General features: G+C 50.5%; 1 protein-coding gene across 4 annotated transcripts; it reads right to left on the reverse strand.

The window, feature by feature from the left end:
- Positions 1-8,811: 8,811 nt before the first annotated feature.
- On the reverse strand, positions 8,812-16,333 carry FHL3 (four and a half LIM domains 3). Of its 4 annotated transcripts, XM_019726577.2 has the most exons (7): positions 16,098-16,330; positions 13,101-13,211; positions 11,352-11,525; positions 11,090-11,264; positions 10,037-10,206; positions 9,726-9,912; positions 8,812-9,602 (listed from the first exon to the last, which is right to left on the reverse strand). In XM_019726577.2, the coding sequence occupies exons 3-7, from the start codon at positions 11,505-11,507 to the stop codon at positions 9,448-9,450; spliced, it is 843 nt and encodes a 280-aa protein (XP_019582136.1). In that variant the 5' UTR covers positions 11,508-11,525; positions 13,101-13,211; positions 16,098-16,330; the 3' UTR covers positions 8,812-9,447. The 4 variants fall into 4 exon arrangements, with proteins under 4 accessions (XP_019582136.1, XP_019582137.1, XP_019582134.1 ...); XM_019726578.2 differs by lacking the exon at positions 13,101-13,211 and having other exon boundaries at positions 16,192-16,333; XM_019726575.2 differs by lacking the exon at positions 13,101-13,211 and having other exon boundaries at positions 16,098-16,329.
- Positions 16,334-19,079: the final 2,746 nt, after the last annotated feature.

The raw sequence follows: 19,079 nt of genomic DNA on the forward strand, positions 1-19,079 counted from the left end.
TGTTATCATGTTGATAATCTTCCCTAAAATACAGGGTAGCCTTATAAACAAAGATCAGCAAAAGATAAAGACAAGAAACTCAAGAATCTCTGTAAGGACTGATGTGATACAGGCCGGGCCCAGTTTCTTGGGAATGGTTATCTGCTTCTTCTCGTCCTGTTGCCTGGATTTTGGTTAATTGGAGTTTGGTTTCATTGATGGGCTGGGAAGCCCACTCAGCAACAGGGTCTGGGACCTTTTTTAAATGAGAAATGTGAATCTATGAGTCAACTTCTTGTAAGTTAACAGCACATGGATTGGTCATAAGTACCTGATAAAGCACTTTCCAGTGGGGCTGAAGAGTCTTTGAGTTGGTGGCTTTTCCAATACACAAATTCCCCCTGCTTGAGGCTATCAGAGCACGCCTCTGTCTTCCAGAAGCACACTGTTGAAAGACTCTTTAACAAGGTTAGTGTTATTTTGTAGGGTGTTGATACACTCCTTGCAGTAATGTAGGCAATCTCTTTTGATAAGTACGAGCTGGTGCAGTCCTTCATCGAGGTTCATAGGACAACCTGTGATAATCTCAAAAGGGGAAAGTTTATGTTTTCCAGTGGGGGTAGAATGAAGGTTAAGGAGGACCAAAGGGAGGGCCTTGGGCCAGGCAGACTAAATGCTGTGTAAATTTTTGCCAGTTGGGTCTTTATTATTCTGTTGGTTTGTTCTACAATCCAGAGGGTTGAGGATGATAAGCACAATGGAAATGCCAATAGATAGATCAAATTTTACAAATGTTTTGAATAGTTTATTCTATAGGATGAGTCCTTCAATCAGTGTGAAGGTCTTGAGGGATTCCCCGAATTGGAATAATTTTTTCTAATAGGGCCTTAGCTACTGCCAGGGCCATGTCTTGACAGTAAGGGAAAGCCTCAACCAAATGTAAAAACAAACAGATCATGACCAGCACATATTTATATTTATAACCGTATGAGACAGAGAGTTGGATAAAGTCTAACTGCCATACCTCAAAAGTCCCTGTTGGTAATGGAGAGCATGCAATAGTTTCCCAGGGTTATATTGTGGACAAATTTCGTATGTCTGATATATCTGGTGGGCAATAGTGGGTGAAGGGCCCAATGTTGTTTTCCCCACTGGATCATTTTCTTAGTGTTCCAAGGAGTTAAATAATGAATGAAGGGTAAACTCTCCTTTCGGAGACCGTTGGGGAAGACAGGCTGTTATTAGGGCCTACCCATAAGTGTCGAAAAGAAGGAAAGGAACAACTTTGTTTAATGTTTCCCCCTTTCATCCTCCACAGAAATGGCCTGAGGTTTAGCTAGTCTTTGGTATAGGTGAGAAACGGGAAGTTAGGCAAGAGCAGATGAGGTTTTTATACCGTAGGTTATCTCCTGTAAAGTGGCCGATTTGGTGGTAGTATCGGCCATTTCATTTCCTTGTGCCTCCATATTTTGGGCAGAAGAATGTCCCTGAATGTTAATAATAGCTAAGGCTCGGGGAGTTAGTGTCGCACCTAGGAATGACAAGACATAGCTTTGCTTTTAGTTTTCTGTCCAGATGAAGTCAGGAAACCTCATTGTTTCCGGAGCACGGCAAAGTCATGAGTTACTCGAAAGGCATTATCTGCTGTCAGTATAGATATTGCAGTTTTATCTTTGGCTAATCAACATGCCTTAGTAAGAGCACATAGTTCTGCCTGTTGGACAGATTTGGCATCAGGTAGAATGCCAGATTCTATGATCTCATTAAGGGACACAATGGTATATCCAGTTTGGTAATTGCCATCGGGTCCCTTAAATAGGATCTGTCAGTGAACCGTTCATAGTCTATGCTTCAAAGTGGGGTTTCTTGTAGATCCAGTCATGGGGTAAGGAGTTGGTCTGTCAATGTAATACAGTCATGAGGGCTGTTATCATCTGGAAGAGGAAGTAAGGCAGCAGGAGTAAGTAAGTTGCATCAGGGAAAGTAAGGTAGGGTGAAGACAGAAGGAAGACTTCATATTTGGCCAGACAACTAGCAGGAAGATTCTGAGTATGATGGGAACTAAGGATAATTTCAACAGAGTGTGGAACACAGACAGTAAAAGGAGATCCCATAGCTATTTTCTCAGCAGCCTTACAAAGCATATAAATAGCGGGTAAACAGTGGCAACTGCCTTAAGGTAAGGGGAAAGTCCTGGTGTGACCGGATCTAATTGCTGACTAGCATATCCTACAGGCCTGTTCCGCCCTCCATGAGGCGGAGTAAGAACCCCTTAGAGCATTCCCTTGACTTTCATGAGAGAAGAGGTGAAAAGGGAAGTTATAATTTTTGGATGCCTTAAGGTCCTAGCTAAGGTAACCTGGATTTTTATTCTTTCAAAGGACTATTGGGCATCAGAGGTCCATTGTAGGGGATCACGAGAGAAATTCTTGAGTAGTTCATAAAGCAATTGGGACATGAAGCAAAATTTAAGAAGCCAGTTCCAATAATAACCTGCAAGTCCTAAGAACCCTTGAAGTTGTATTTTTGTTTGAAGGAGGGGGGAGTTTAAAATGCCATGGTGGCATGATGGATCAAGATTTAATCCTTCTGGAGTTAGGAGGTGTCCTAAGAATTTAATGGAGATTTGACAAAATTGGAGTTCCCTTTAAAAATTTTGTGTCCTTTGGAAGCTAGGTTATAAAGTAAATGGAGGCTGTCAGTGAGGCAAGCCTCTTCAGAAGGAGAACATAAAAGTAAATCATCAATGTATTGGAGTAAAGTGGACCCACATCTGAAGGAAATGGTGGCTAGAATCAACCTTAAGGACTGAGGAGAAATAAGTCGGGCTTTCTGTGTATCCTTGAGGAAGAACAGTCCAAGTAAATTGTTGGCCTTTCCACATAAAGGTAAAAAATATTGGCTGTCTGAGTCTATTGAAACATGCACTGTAGAGGTCAGTAGCTGAAAAGTATCTGCTTTCAGAGGGAACACTGGCGAGCAGGGTGTGGGGGTCAGGAACCACGGGCTGTCAGGGAATGACTATGATTTATGGCTCTGACGTCTTGAAAAAATCGTCCCCCTCTTCCATTGGGTTTACAGATAGGTAAGATGGGGGTATTACAAGGGCTGGTTCTAGGGATAACCAGGTGATTTTTTAAAAGTCGTCTACTATAGGTTATATTCTGGCCAAGGCCTCAGGGTTTAGGGGGTATTGTTTAATATTGGGGAGGGGTTTACTGGGATCTATCTGTATTTTAATTGGGTGTTAGACTGTGCTCAAAGGCTTCTGGGCAGCCCTTGGAGAGTAGGATGTATATTATTGATGAGGCCAGTTGAATAAATGGGGATTTCGGTGAGAGCTATCTCAGAGATAGGATCCCCTGGTGAAGATAATTCAAGTATCATTCCCTTTTGAGAAGAAGGAAATATGAACTTGGTAGGTTTCTTTAAAAATCTCTTCCCAGGAGGTGTATGTGAGCTGATGGAACAAGTAAGAAATGATGGTTACCAGTAAGAGTTCTCAACTGAAAAGGGGTAAGTAAGAATGTAGGATCTGTCATAGGTTGGTTGGCTACCCCAACCATCTGGATAAATTCAGAACTCCAGGGAGAGGACACTGAAAGCACATTGGAGTTGAGAAGAGACAGGGTAGCTCCAGTATCAAGTAGCGCTCTAATCAGTTCGTCCTCAATTTTTACATCTAATTCACCTAATTTGTTTTAAATAGAAGAAATGTCTCCTTAATATCCCCGAGCATCCCTAGTCCTGCTTAGAGAAAGAGGGCTGGGAAGCTTTATCAGGGTTAAGTTGTTGCTATCGTTTGTATTTGAGACATCCCATTGAAAAATGTCCAGCACATTGACAGCAAAAGCACATTTTCTGGTTTTGATTTTGAGGGGCCAGCAATTCTGGGGCATCTCTTTTTAATTATTGTGGTTAGAGTGCCATCAGCTTAGAGGTCTTTTCCTGTTAATCTAGGACTCATGGAGCCCTCGGTTCCCCTTCTTTCTCTAAAGTCTTAGATAGCTGGTTAGCTAAAGAGGCTATCTCATGGGGTTGCCTTGCGGCCCAGTGAAGGTCATGTTGTTTTACTAAGGTATTGAGGACTTCAGAAAGGCCAGCCACAAATATGAAGCTGAACAAATTGATTTTCATCATTTAAAATTTTTATCCCTGAATTTTGTTGGAAAGTTTGTTCAAACCTATCAAAATAGTCAAGAACAGGGTCATCCTTTTTCTGTATACAATGGCGTATGGCTTTCCAATGGACTTGGTGAGGAAAGATTTGAGGAATAACTCTTACTAATTTAGCAGCCTGTTCTTATGACTTCTCAAAACCCTGGGCATCAGTTAATTTGAAATCCTCCAGAGGTTTATTCCAATCAGTGGCCAACATCCATTCCTGGCCTAAATATTTCCTATAAGCATGTGAATATTGATAAAGATCAGAAAAACCAGGCTGATAGGCATTGATAATTAGATGGAAATGCCATTCAAATTCAAGGGAATTAATCTTAGGGTCAGGGAAGTCCTTTACTAGGGCCAAAAATTCGGATTTCGTCCAAGCAGCATAAGAAATTTGGTAGTCTCCATCACCCAATTCAACCTTAAAAGGAACTATTAAGAAAGGGACAGGAAAGTCTGGTCCATTAAGAGAAGTAGGCTATCAGGAGAGGGGGAAAAAGGAAGTTTGGAAAGAGCAGAAAAAGGAGAAAGTAGTGTGTGAGGTGGGAATGGTGGAAGAGGTGCAGAGGGTGGTTTTTCTGGAGGCTTGTTAGTAGGTCTAGCTTCAGAATCGCATGTGCAAAATTTAGAAGAAGAATTTACCAATGGTTCCTCTTTAACTTCAATTTCATGGGTGCAAATTCCTTTTTCTAATTTATCAAGGCGTTTATTCAATTTAGAATTATTCTCTTTAAGAGAGGCTATCAATAAGAGCCTCTTGATTTTGTTTAGAGCTCTCAAGGTACCAGTTAAAGAAAGCCTCCCATTGTTTTTGGGAGGTTCAGCATTTTCTTTGTTCCAATTGTGTGTACAGATGAGCAAGTTTTGAAATAATTTCAAAAGAGCCCCCGTTTAAGCCAGCAAAGCTTAAAATCATCCTGGGTGATATTTGTCCAAAGACCCAGCCAGTTACAACTCTCTGAGCCATAGGTCTTGTGCATAAAGTTACCAGAGGGTGGCTGGTCATTGGAAGAGAGCTTAGAACATGGGCTGCTCATTTGCACTCACCTAATGAAGGTGTCCCTTCATCCCTTGGAGTGCCCCTTCAGCATAACCATCCCCACAAAACCTTATTGACAGGAGCTGAAGAACTGTACGGATTAAGTCTGAGCCCTACGGATGAGGTCCAAAGAGCTGTATGGACCAAGTCCAAATCAAATCTTATGAGCGATCCCATCCCTGAAGTGCATAGAGTCTCTGAGACCTCAACAAAATGTGGGAGGTCTGGATCTGACAGGCTACTTACCCTGTGCTGCCAGAAAAACAACTGAGTGCCAAAGGCTCTTGCTGGTGCTGGGGTGTTGATTTTGAGATGGTGTTAGGAGAGTCAGGGTGCTGCTTCAGATCCCACCACTGCCACCAAAATCCAAAGGGCATTGGAGCAAAAAAAGGAGAGACTTTATTCAGGCAAGTAGTTAGCAAACTGCGGAGACAGCATCTGGTAAGTCACCAAAAGTGTGCTCCCCCAAGACAAAGCGGAGGACATTCTTTATAGTGACAACCCCCCCCCAACAGATTCCTAATTAGGTCCATTTTATGTAAATGAGGTACCCAAATTTGCATGGTTCTGATTGGTCCTAATCATGCAGTTCTGATTGGTTGGGAAAGATCTCAGTTGAAATGCAAAACTAGGAACTCCTTTATAATAGTTAACTCCGACAGCATAAATGAGGAGGGCATTCAGTCAGAAATTCTTCCTGGTATACAGAGTATGCAAGAAGCCGTTGCCAGCAGATGGCCCATAGGCTCTCACCATTTGTAAAATTTGGGCCCTCAGTTGACCAAGGGGAGTCCATCTCAGCAGGTAAATTCTTTCTCGAGGTTCACATCAAATAAATCTCTCTTCCTGGGGTCCACTTATATCTCAATAAAGCTGTTTTAGAAATCTGTATAAATTCATACAGAAAAAGGTCACACAAAGTGAAAAAAAGCTAGATGTACAACAGTGTGTATAAAAATTGATGTCTACACAGGTTATTTCTCTATGGATATCCAAGTAACAGTACACAGTAGTTGTTTATGAGGAGGTAGCCTGGTAGATGTTGTATGGGAAGGAATTTTTCTTTGTGCCCAGAGTACAGCATAATATTTTTTTCTTAATTTATACATATATTACTTCTTCAGTTTAAAAATAAACTTAAAACTAAAAATGAAAATACATATATGCACATGCAGGCTTAGCAAAAAAAGAACTAAGAGGCTATAATATACCAAGGAATTATTAGTGATTTACCTTTTTGTTATTATTTTTGGAATTCAATTTTTCTATAATAAGCATTCATTGCTTTCTGTTTGTAAAGTTTGAAAAATCACATAATGACTCTTGTCTTGCCTACTCATGGGGTGTTGTGAGGATTATATTTATGTCTACAAATTTAAGCAAGACCTCAACCTTAGGGAGAGGATCCCAGGCATAACTCCTCACCAGAGGCTTTTCCTGCACCACTAGAAATGAGGTAAGAAATCTCAATTCAGGATTCCAGAGACTTAGTATGTATCTATTTTGGTGGTGGTGGGGTAACACTTGGGGTCTACCGTATTTCATCAAATATGCGATGTCATCAAATATTAACCTCACCATTATTTTATGTTCCACTAAGAAAGAAAAAAAATTGTCAATTAAAGTATGTCACACCTTCAATTATACAATGAATCTGGATTTTTGAGATGTTAAATCTGAAAAATGTTTATCTTGAAATCAATGATACAGTATTGTACCTGCGCATCTCTTCCTGTTAGGTGGGTAGACCACCTAAGACCATGTAAGCAACCAGTCCCACTCACCTGATGCCCTCCTTTCCCTTAAACCTTCTCCTTCCCCACTCTGTCAAACTAGTCACCAAGACCTGTCTTTTCCACTCCTGATGCCACCTGCCTCATTGTCTCACCTGGACCACTGCACTAGCCTCCTAACCGGCCTGCTCATCTTACCCTCCAATCCATTATTCATACTGCAGCCTGAGTGATCTTCTCATGCCCCTGCTTAAACATTTCCACCGGCTGCTTTACCCTACCAGCAGGGTGAGGTCTGTGTAACTTGGACCTGGCCTCTGCTTGCCGTTTTAGTCTCTTGGCACTTCCTCCAAATTAAATTACTTGTTGCTTCCCCAAAGCACCATATGTTTTTCAGGCCTCCAGTCCTTCGCACCAGCTGTTTTCTATGCGTGGACCAATCTTCCTCAAGTGTTTATTGAACATGTAGTAAATACCGGGAGCTGAGAATGGAGGGGTGAGCAAGGCAGGCGCAAGCCCAATTTTTAAAAAGATTTTATTGGAGGAGGGGAACAGGATTTTATACGGGAACGGTGTGTACTTCAAGGACTTTATTGGGGAACAGTGTGTTTTTCCCAGGACCCATGAGCTCCAAGTCAAGTTGTTGTCCTTTCAATCTTAGTTGTGGAGGGCGCAGCTCAGCTCCAAGTCCAGCTGCCGGTGTTCAATTATAGTTGCAAGGGGTGCAGCCCACCATCCCCTGCGGGAGTCAAACTGAGTCCAACCGCAACCTTGTGGTTGAGAGCACGCCCTCTAACCAACTGAGCCACCCCTCCATCCAAAAAACATATAATTATTAATTGTAAGCACACAAGGTAGGCATTTATAAAGATCTGTTGAAAATGTCAACAATGGCCTCAGAAAGTTTAGAATTCAAATTGGGCCAGGAAGGCAGTGCGAAGCGGATTAGAATCCTGGATCTACCACGACTACCAATGTGACTTTGGGGAACTGACATGCGGAGTCTCCACCTCTGTGAAATGGAAAAATGCCCGCCCCATAGAATTTCTAAGAGGGTTTAATAGGAGATACAATCACATGGTTCTGCCGGCCCTGAAGGCCCCTCCCCCAGAGGACGCGAGGGTCCTCCCACCCCGCCTCGCAGCCCGCATCCCAGGAGGGACCTTGAGCGCCTTAGCCCACGCGTGCAGCGAGTGCCTACGAGTCCTCCACCTCCGACAGTTGGATCGCGGAGCCCAGACCGCACGCTGCGGCTGGGGCAACGGCCCGGGCCGTCAGACGCCCAGTGAGCAGGACAGCGCTCCGCCCCATCTCCCCACTTTGGGGGCCAGCCCCCCTCGCAAATTCCCGCCCCCGCCCTTGAATCATTGGGGGGGGGGGCATGACCCATTCATGCCGGGAATCGGATCCAGATGTTCCCGCGGCGCGTGCAGCTGCATCCTTGCCTTTTTTGGCAAAAAACGTGCGGCTGCGAGCGGATCCCGGGCCGCCTCCGCTAATCCTCGGGAAGAGGGGGAAGGGAGCTGAGGGTCTGGGCCCAGAGTGGGTATCTGCGGGATTTGGGAAGCGCTGTTAAGGGAAGGCGCGATTTGTGCCAGCGGGACCCTTCCGACACCCCTGCTCGCGCTTGGAACCTGCCCCAAACCCCTCCCTTCTCCACGGGAGGAAAAAGCCTTTAACTAGCGGGGGGGAGGCAGGCTAAGCCCAAGAGGGATGGTAGAGAGGGACAGTAGCTGCGGCGGGGATCCCCTTTTTCCCAAGAGATTTCCCACTCCGTGGCCCAGGCAGCTCCCCCCTGCTCTGCAAGGAGGAGGTCTGGAAGAGCCTGCGTCTCCCGGTCTGCAAAGGAACCTCCTTCCCCTTCCACTCCCAGACAAACACACAGAGGCTGGCTTTCCTCACAACTGCTTTATTGCAGAATCTTGAAGGGGGCGAGTCAATACCACCCCGCTGCCCATCTCTGGGCAAAATGAAGCTGAAATGAAATGATAAAACACTCGACGAGCTGGGCAAAACCCTGTACGCCAGCCAGGACCTCCTAATCTGCTGCTCAGACAGCCCCAACCCTGCCGACAGGGGCAGGATTGGGGTGTGGAGGGTCAAGCCTGAGTATAGTCCACTTCTGAGGCATTCTCAGGCACCCATAGGAGACCTAAAGTCTCTACGGACAAGTCTAGATTGAAGGGGGCCTGAGTTCCCAGAGTCTAAGTTTGGAGGGCTGCGGTCTAGAGCCCTGACTTGGGGAGAGGACTTGGTCTGGCAACCCAGACCGTAGGGGAGAGGGCTGAGTTCTGGAGTCCAGGCTTGGGAGGGGATATGAATGATAGAGGCTCTGTAACAGCCCAGGTTTAGGGGCCCTGGGATAAGGAGTACTGGTTTGGGGATGTTGGAGTGGGGAGATTTAATCCTGGAGCCCAGGGGGAGCCCCAATTTGGGGAGGAGTTCCAATTTGGGTCCCAGAGGTGGTTTGGAAAAGGAGCCTTAGTCCTTGAGCCCTGGTTGGGAGGGCCTGGGCCCAGGAGCCCTGGCTCAGGGCCCTGCCTGGCTGCAGCCCTGGCACAGCACTTGGTCTCCATCAGGCACGAAGCCTTGGCCCACCAGGGAGGTGGAGCAGCGGGCACAGGCGAAGCAGCTGTGGTGCCAGTGGCGGTCTTCAAAGGACACGTACTTGCCTCCACCGAGTCCTGGAGGGAGGCTGGAGATTAGCTCTGCACATCTAGAGGGTCCTGGCCCTCAGCTTCACCCAATCCCAGATCCCATTCTCTTGCCTGCACCCTACCCACTCAGTTCTTTGACCTTTCTCCCACCTGTGATGGGGCGCTTGCAGCTGCTGCACTTGGGTGCAAAGAGTTCTCCAAAACATGCCACACAGTAGGGATCTTCATCCCGGGAGGTGAACTGCTGCCCTGCTAGGGGTGTCTGGCACCCGGTGCAGACCAGGCACTCTCGATGCCAGGGCTGGTCACGGTATGTCACGCCACCCTGTGTCAGCGTCTGTGGGGGCAGCATCTGTCAGCAGGGGCGAGTAGGGATTCCCACCCCACAACAGAGCCTTGCTCACCCCCACCCATGTATACCGTGAAGATAAGCACCCCCACCCTGCTGGCCCAGCTCCCACCTTGCTGCAGCGGGCACAGCGAGGAGCAAACTTGTTCTCATAGCAGGGCACGCAGTAGTGAGCACCCTTGTCGGGCACGAAGGAACGGGAGCCCAGCGGCTGCTCACAGCCGCTGCACAGGAAGCAGTGCTCATGCCATGTCTGGCCTCCATATTCCAGCTTCCGGGACCCTGTGGGGAACAGGGGTCCCACTCAGAGGCTGCGTCGAGCTCCTGCATGATACCCTCTGCTGCTCCCGTAGCCTGCACGTTGTGGTGTCCATGCACACGCAGCGAGACTCCCACAACATATTGCACATGCTAACCTCCCCCAAACATTGGACATGCTGGCCGAGCAGGTACTAGACCCCTATAAACTAGACATGAGGGTTTGGCATATGTGAAGTCGTCATATGGACAAGATATGACTATCTCAGCACACACCAGGCCTCTACGTCACAGGCATGAGGATTCAGTATATGCTAAGCCCTTATGCACCAGACACAATGGCTTAGCGCTCACACACACAGACTCCACTTTTACTAGCCACGCAAGTCTCTGCCCACACAAAGTTCTAATGTCCTGGACATGAGAGGGTCAGCACATGCGAAGCCCCTGCATATCCTAATCATGCTATTCTTCGCATATTCTAAATCCTCACATATATCTATTACGCATACAGGTCACCATACACATTAAGCCCTCTGTTTATCTGTCCCTGCACAAGCTAAGCCGCAATGCACGAAGCGCTGACAGTCTCAGCATACTCTCAGCTCCTATATGCGGCAAACATGCAGGTTTTCATGCACGCTAAGCTCCCCCATGCCCCGTGTGTCAGTCAGCCCATACATGTAAGCCCACAGGTGTATGCCAGGCCCACCGGTCCACCACACATTAAACTCTCAGCAATGTACCAAGCTTGTCAGTTCCTGTATATGTTAAGTTCCCAAGAACATACAGGCACGACAGACCCTGCATACATGAAAGTCCCAGGAACATGCTACGTGTGTGGGTCTTTCTAAGCCTCCATGTATGTATCAGGCGTGCTAGTCCCACATGTAGCCCAGGGACATACCCGGCATGACGGTCTCCCCACAGGCAGAGCACTGCGAGGAGAAGGCACTGCAGTAGCAGTCATTGCAGAGCAGCTCACTGTCCTGGCAGGTGAAGGGCTCATCAGCCAGGGAGCGCTGGCAGCGGCAGCAGCGGAAGCAGCCCTCGTGGAAGTGGCGGTCTTCGTAGAACAGCTCCTGCCGGAAGCACAGCAGGGATGCTGGCACCTTTGTCCCTCCGGCCAGCCTCCACCCACTCCCTGCCCTGTCTGCTCTGGTCCTTACCCTAGAGTCATGCCCAATCAGCTGCTGACACTCAGCACAGGTGTTGGCGAAGGTGTTGTCATAGCAGGGCACGCAGTAGGGGCCGTTGTCTGTCTGGATGTATTTGCGTCCATACAGGGACTCGCTGCATTTTGCACAGTCAAAGGCCTCGCTCATGGTGGCTGTGAGTGAGCCCTGTTAGGGACACAAGGTGCAGCAGGGTCACCAAAGGGGCTGTGGCTTAGTCCCTTGCAGGAGCCCATGGCATTAAGAGCACGAGATCAGGCATAAAAAAATGCCAGGTCAGAGTAGGTGGCAATGGGGAAGGGGTGCTTCTGGGAACCTAGGAGTCCTGCGTGTTTATTTCTGTATTTCATGATGGGGGTGGAAGGGGGTCATGAAAAATCAGGAAGCAGAAGTTGTTTTCTTATCTGAGCCCTGGCAGATCTGCGGGGAGGGGGGCTTTTCCTGGGTCAGTGACTCATTTCCTGCCCCAGCCTGAATTTAGCCTCTACTGTCCCCAGTGTCCCCAAAGGGGCAAAAGAGCAGGGGCAGAGAGCCACCCTATCTTATTCCATCTGAACAACAGTCCCACCCTCTCCTGACTCCCAGGAAGGGACCCTCAGGATATGGATCAAGGAACCCCTACCCACAGGTCTGAAATGGGAACCTTAGGGAGAGGACTGGGCTGTTCTACCCCCATCCAGGAAACAATGGAATGTTAGAGGGATGCTGGGCGGATGAATGGTGGAGGTGGTGGAGGCAATGTCATTGAGCCTCACCTCCCAGGAGAATCAGCCCAGCAACAAGGACTTCAGAGTGGCTCAGCCTAGGTTTAAGCAGGAAATCCTGCAAGCTGGACCCAGCCAAGCTTCCCCAGCTGGACCCTCTGCCCTCATCCCCTGCTGGGTCTCTGGTCACACCAGCCTGGGCTGCCTTGGCCTGCAACATCTGCAGCAGCTGTGGCAGCCCAGATGGCCAGATGTCAGGTTTTGCCAGCAAGAGGGGAGAGAAAAGGGAAATGAGACGCCTGGGGAGAGAAGGGGGAACTAGAGACAGAGATTATGCAGTGTGCCTCCCTGCCATCTCCTGCTAGGGGGCATCACTCCTGGCAGCATCTGCCAAAGCCCCAGGATCTTTCCATCCGCGGGTCATGGTTTCCCTCCTCCTGCCTCTGGGGGAGACAGCCTCTCCTCAGCTTTTCTGATGTCTAAGGGTTTGGGGCAGGGGGAGTAAAGGGTGAAAGTGGGAGCCACTGAAGACATTTTCTCCCTAATCAGGTCTCCTCTCCAGTGGGGAGTCAGGCAAGGGGGAGCTGTTGCTGCAGACACCCAGCCCCCCACCAAACCTCAGACACTTTCCATTTTCTCAGGAACAAAGCATGTTTGCAGGATGAGGTCATCCACACAGCTGCCTCTGGAAAAGGAGTGTGGGGAGTGGGGGGGAGGTAGGGAAATGGGGTTCCCGGTCCCTTCTGCTGCCCTTGATTCCAGTCTCTAGCCCCAGATTCAGAGCTCCCCACCTCTAGCCTCTTCCATCATGAAGCCTGCTCTATGCGGACTGGGATCCCAGAGGTGGGTGGAACCACCAAGATCCATAGGAAGGGGATGTTCTCACAACTGCAGATGAGTCTGGGGATTACAAAGGAACCACCAACCCACTCCCCCCACAGTAGACCCCAGGAACTGGCAGTCCCCAGAGGCTGCCCTGGCTCAAGTTGAAGGAAAAGTCCTCCTTTTCTCAGCTACCCCCAGCGGGAAATTCTCTCACCAACAAGCATTGCTCTGGCTTGGAGTTCAGACTCCAGGCGCCAGCAGATGCCCCAAGCCTGGAAGGCCTGGCTCTTCTGAAGGGATGGCTCGTGAGTTCACAGCTGCTCTTCTGTACAATGGGAAGACACTCAGTTCATACCCCAGGCCAGGGCATGAGGCCACCAGGAGCTGGGGTCTTCAGAGCAGGGACTTCTGGAGTAGGGGCTATGCCGTAGGGTGGACGGTATCCCCCTTCTCAGTCTGCCCCCCACCACTTGGGCCTGGGTTTCCTCTGGCCCAACATCTGAGGGTTGCCTGGGCTGTCAGCCACTGGGCAGCAGGGGGCCACACAGGTGGAGTGAGTGTGGCCATGCCTCTGTCCCAGAGTGCCCTGGGCCTTTTCCTTCCTTCCTGGCTTGGCCCAAAGCATCAGCCACCTTCCCAGGCCCAGGCTACCCTTGGTCCCGCCCCCTGGGAGGCAGTCACCACTCTGAGACAGGGGCACCCCAAATAGGGTATGGGCATGACTTCTGTTTCCTTCCCAGAATGCCCTAGTCTGTCCAGCTGGGCTCTAGTGAGGACAGAATGAAGGGCACTATCAAGGCCCACCTGTCTCTGCCCATTCCCTTCCTCCCCCTTTCCCTGGCAGGGCTGGGGGACTGAGGGAGCCAGTCTTATGTTCCTTTATGGCTGGTAGGAGGGTGCAGGGGAGACTGCTCAGTCTGCCAGATGGCTCTCAGCCCTTGCCCCCACCAACACACACACACACACCCCTACACCTGACCCAGACACACATCTGGCACCTCTCAGTGAACCTCCTGGAGCTCAGAATGGCTGGATAAATGCCTGTGGCATGCACGTGGTGGGTAAGGGCTTGCGCTGTGAAATATAAGCCTGGGTGATCTTGGGCAAGTCACGTAAGCTCTCTGAGACTATTTTCCCATCTAACACTATCTCCTACCTCCTGAGGTGGTTGTTGGGCTTACATGTTAAGATACTTAGAAAGCACCCAGCAGTTAGTTAGTAGTCAGTAAATGGAGACTATTAGTGTTCTTATTATTAGCCCCTCCCTCATACTGGATTCAGACAACAGGTACTCAGCCAGGCCGGGGTCGGGGAGCACACCCAGAATTTGACCTGGACCTTCTCAGTGTAGGCCCAGGGAGAGAACAAAGAGGAACCCCTTGTTCTGCTGGGGGCACCAACAAGGCTCAGGCCATGAGGCTAGCCCAACTCCAGTCCGCATAACTGAGACCCCTCACACAGGTACACAGGTGCATACACCTGCATGCTGCCGTGCCTCTCACAAAGTGCACACCCATCCACCATCTCAGCACATCTCACAAAAGGCAGGCGGGATAGTGTGCCATCTCCATTTTACGGCTGAGCACAGAGGCCAAGGTCAAGGTAGGGGCATGCTCAAGGTCATTCAGGTATCAGAGAGCCCAGAGGCCCTTTTGTGTTTCTCTTTCCCTGGAAATGCTGCAGTGATGGTGGAGGGGGTGGTCAGCACTTTAGGAGCAGGAGGACATGAGATGCTGGATGACATCAGTAGCACAGGAACCCAGCTCTTCGCCCCAGCTGCCAGCCCTGAGACTGGAAGACACCCAGAAGCCTTTCCAATTACCCATGACAACTACTCAACCCTTTTGCCCCCCTGCAGCCCCCAATGTCCAGGAGAACCCTGGCCAGGCCCCATAGCTGTGAGTCAGGATCTGAACAGATCCCTCCTCCAGCTCCTGGGAGTTGACAGGAGACTAAAGGGGAGAAACTGAACTCCCCCCACACCCACCCCCTGCTATCACAGGCACCAACCGCCCCCCCAAACTCTCCCCCCCCCATGGGGCCTGGGAGTCACAGCAGTTTAGGGCAGGGGGAGGGGGTGGGAAGCAGGATCCAACAGCTGTTCTGGGGACGAGAGGAATAGTTCATTCACCCTGGGTCCCCCAGGGCTGAAGCAGCCCATCCAAGATGAGTTTAAAAATAAATTGGGGCTGTCTTCGTGTATGCCTGGGGCTCCTTCTTGATCTCAGTCTTACTGTCTCAGCTCCTCTCCTCATGGGGACTCAGTTGGCCCAGAGTTTGTGTTTTCCCACATCCTTGCTTCCCAGTCTTCTGGGCCTGAGTCTCTCAGGGTCTGTCTTGGAAGCTGTCAGGGCACCTCCATTAAATCTCAGTCTCTAGGTGACTAGCTCTGTTCCACTCACCCTGCGCCTGTCTCTGCACACTTCAGCAGCTGTCTGCATGTTGTGGGTCTCTGTCTCTCTGACTGGCTATCTCCCAGCAGACTCCCTCTGGGAATTTCTACCTCTGAACACCCACGTCTGCTCTCTTAGTGTGTCTATGGGGAGGAATGCCTTGGTCTCCACCCCACCCCACCCCAATTCTCTACCTCTTAGCCTCTCTGTATGCCTGAGTGTCTCTGTCTCCAGTCTCTGAATGTCTCTGTAGGCCCCACAGGAGCTGATTCACCACAAGGCTAAAGAAGCTTAGGCTTCTGGGACCCTCACTTGCCCAAGGCCCTGGAAAGGACGCTATGGCGTGCTCACTAGGGTCATTGTATGCTTTTTCTTAAAATGCTCCACAAAACCTGGCTCCGTCCCTATGCCTCCGGTCAGTCTCTCAGAGTCTCTACACCCAAGTAGAGTCCCTGTTTTAGATAACTGCAGCCTCCTGTGTAAGCCTGTCGTTCGCGTCCCGGTCTCAGTCTCGGTCTCTCCTCCACCCGGCTTTCTGGGAGCCTCAGTTTCTCAGAACCCTCCGGTCTCTCTCTCGACTCTGACTTTTCTATTTCAAACTTGGCCCCCTCCCTCGCCTAACTCTCACTGCAGCGCCCACCCCGCCGGAGTACCGGTTGCAGTGCAGACCCGGGCTCAACGATCTCCCGAGATCGGCGCCCTAGGCGCCCGCAGCCGGACCCAGGCGGGGGCAGGGGGCGGGTCGCCTCCGCTCCCTTCCCAGCCGGAGGGCGGGGGCCAGGAGCTGGGATCCGAGCCGCGCTCAGCAGAGAGCTCACCTCGAAGCCGGCGGCCGGAGCGGGGAGCGGCGTTCGTCGCGGGTGAGGGTGAGGGGGGCTGGGAAGCCGGGCCGCGTCCTTCGGCGGCTCCTACCTGCTGGCCGGGCCGCGCGGAGGCCGAGCGAGCTGCCGGCGAAGCTGCCGGCTGCAACCGGACCGTGTGGGCGATTGAGAGCGCGGCCCCAACCCTCCCCGAGGAAGTGTGCGCGGGGGCCCGCCCCGCCCGGACCCCGCCCCCGGCCGCCCCTGCCCGCGGGGTGCGGAACCCGCCCCTGGCCCCTAGTCCCCGAGGCGGGGGGCAGACCCCGCCCCCACCTCCCTTTTAGACTGGGGCCCCAGTCCCCCTCCTCCGGCCCAGCCTAACCTGGCTCTCTCTACCTTCCTGGGCGGCCAGGACCCCGCCCCTGTCCCTTCCTCGCCGCTTCTGCTGCCCTCTCTCCCTGCTCCCTCCACTCTCCTCCCCACCCCCACCCCCCTAGCCTCAAGCGGGAGTCTGCTGTATTCAGTCTCAGGCAAGGGGTACAGGACCCAGCTAGCTGATCAAGGTCCTTTTGGGGACCAAGAGTCTTCATGCCCTCTTTGTGTCGCCCTCCTCCCAATTTACCCCCAGGGGGTCACACTCAGCCCGAGTTTGTGAAAGGGGCCTTAATCTAGCCTGGAGGAGAGGGTGGTTTTGACTCTGCCATCATGGCCCTGTCAATGGGGACCTAGGTGTTCTCTGGAAACAGGAGTGAAGAGAGGACCCCACCTCCGCCCTGCAGTAGAGCCTTGACCTTCAAAGGGCTTTATTCCACAACTCTGATTGGCAAAAACAGTAGTCACCACCTCACCTCCAGGTGCATCCTGGGACTGAGAAGTCCTGTTTAGGTATCCACAGCGCCCAGGAATAGTTTTGACCTTTGAGGCCCCAGGGGGGATTCTAATCCTTGGCCCCATGATTTTTGGGCCTCTCAGAGAGCGGTGTGAGGAGTGTGCGCGGTTGAGGCACGGCAGGGAAGTAGAGGGAACCCCTCCTCCCCCCACCTCTACAGTTTCCAACTCTCTGGCTTCCTCCCTGTGCCCTGGAGGGAGGACTGGCGCCTGCCAGGGACACAAGGCCCCTCTAGGTCCTTGAGGCCAGCCCCCCTGGGATCCTCAGGATTGTCACTAGGAATAAATAGCCTTGATCTGGAAGGGTGGGGGGAGGAAGGAGGAGGCTCTGCTGTGCTGTTTGCAAAACATGAAACAACAAACCAACCCTGGAAATAACCTCGGCATCTAGAGTAGAAATTCAGAGGCTCTCCCATCCCCCAGGCTGGGTCCAGCCAAGCTCTCAAGAGCAGAGACTCTTTTCCTTCCAGGCTGGGGTTCCTTAGTATCCTCTTCTCCCATCTCTGAATCACATGCCTGCCTTCCTGGGTCCCAAGTCACCCTCTAGACCAGATTTCCTTTCAAAATTAACTAATTGTTTGTTTATTATTGTTGTTCCTGTGTCAAGAGGGCAGGAAATGGGTCTTCCCTGTTCGCTACCACTTTTCCAATACCTACCCTAATGTTTGGATAATAAATATCTGACGAATGAATGAATGAATGAATGACACTGCTTCAGTTTGGATACCCCCTTTCCTCCTAGTTTGGACCATAGGCATTTGTTACCTGGAATCAAGGGAGTGAGCAGCCAGACCATGGGTGGGCCCTTTCTCTGGGATTTGTCTTGCAGGTGTAGGAGACTCCTAGCCCCGGGAGGTTCAGGGAAGACTGCCTGCCATGTTTCCCCGAAAATAAGACTGGGTCTTAAATTAATTTTTGCTCCAAAAGACGCTAATACGTCTTTTCACGGGATGTCATCCTGAAAAATCATGCTAAGGCTTATTTTCCGGTTAGGTCTTATTTTCGGGGAAACACGGTAGTTGAAGTTAGATGCCAAAAGGGTTCTGCTGTGGTGGGGAGGGCACAGGTGAGCAGCTTTCAGAAAGGGAGGAGTTATGAGTGAGGAAGGTGCTGGATCAAAGGTATGGGGGGGGGGTCTCTAGTTTTTTACTCACAGCTTGAATTTCTGCTGAAAAGCCTTAACGAGAGTCCATCTTTCCTGAATTCTTAACTTTGTACTAGTACCTAAGCACTTTACGTATATTAGTGCACTTAATTTTCCAACAACTTTATGAAATATGTATTTTTATCCCTGTTTTAAGGATGGGGAAATAGGAGACAGAGAGAGTAAGTAACCTGCCAAGGGTGACACAGCTAATAATGCCAAAGCCTGGATTCAAATCCAATCAAATATCAAAGCTCCTTAAGCTAAAAAAAAAAAAAAAGAAGAAGCTTAACTGTTAGGTTCTAAGCCTCTGTAATCATTTAACGTCCTTAAGCCTCAGGCTCCTCATATGTTGAGTAGTTGACTCTTGTCTCATAGCATTCCTGTGAGGATTGGATGAGAGCACACAGTAGGAATTTAATATGTGGGACCTCTCCCCCACCCCCCATCCCCACACACATTCCCTTTCACAGTCAAGTGTTAAGGTTCTGCGGATGAACTTGGGAGTCTGGAGGCCAGAGACAGTTAGGAGGCTTCTGATTTGGCCCAGCCTGGGGGAGGGACTGTTGTAGGCCAGGGGCTGTTTATCATTGTTTCTCCTGCCTACACTGTAAGTGCCCCTCTGGTTCCTCTCCACATTTCTAGCTCTCCAGTGCGCTCACATTTCCCTGCCCGCTCTATTTCTGTTGACCCAGGAGGACATGCCCCAGGGAGGTCTAGGGATCAGCCACATGGACTCCCTGTTCCTGTTCTCTATCAGTCCCCCTCCCTCCCTATCTCTGAGGAACAGGTGTGTCTGAGCTGGGGCTGGAAGCAGAGCCTTAGTCCTGGACGACCAGCCTTGGGTGAGTGGGATCTGGTTGTCCCTTTACCCACCCAGGAGGTCCCCACACCCCCTTCCTTATCTTGTGGTGGAAGGGGGCTTGCTCAGGGTCTCCCAGCTGTTCTCTCATCTTGGAAGGGCTTTC

The sequence above is a fragment of the Rhinolophus sinicus genome, linkage group LG06, assembly GCF_036562045.2.
Source record: "Rhinolophus sinicus isolate RSC01 linkage group LG06, ASM3656204v1, whole genome shotgun sequence".
NCBI lineage: Eukaryota > Metazoa > Chordata > Mammalia > Chiroptera > Rhinolophidae > Rhinolophus > Rhinolophus sinicus.

Coding starts and splice junctions, on each gene's coding strand:
- FHL3 (XM_019726578.2), bottom strand. CDS start 11,507: ATGAGCGAGGCCTTTGACTGTGCAAAATGCAGCGAGTCCCTGTATGGA. Junction 11,265..11,351: donor TGATTGGGCATGACTCTAGG/GTAAGGACCAGA, acceptor TGCTTCCGGCAG/GAGCTGTTCTACGAAGACCG. Junction 10,207..11,089: donor TGGGGAGACCGTCATGCCGG/GTATGTCCCTGG, acceptor TGTTCCCCACAG/GGTCCCGGAAGCTGGAATAT.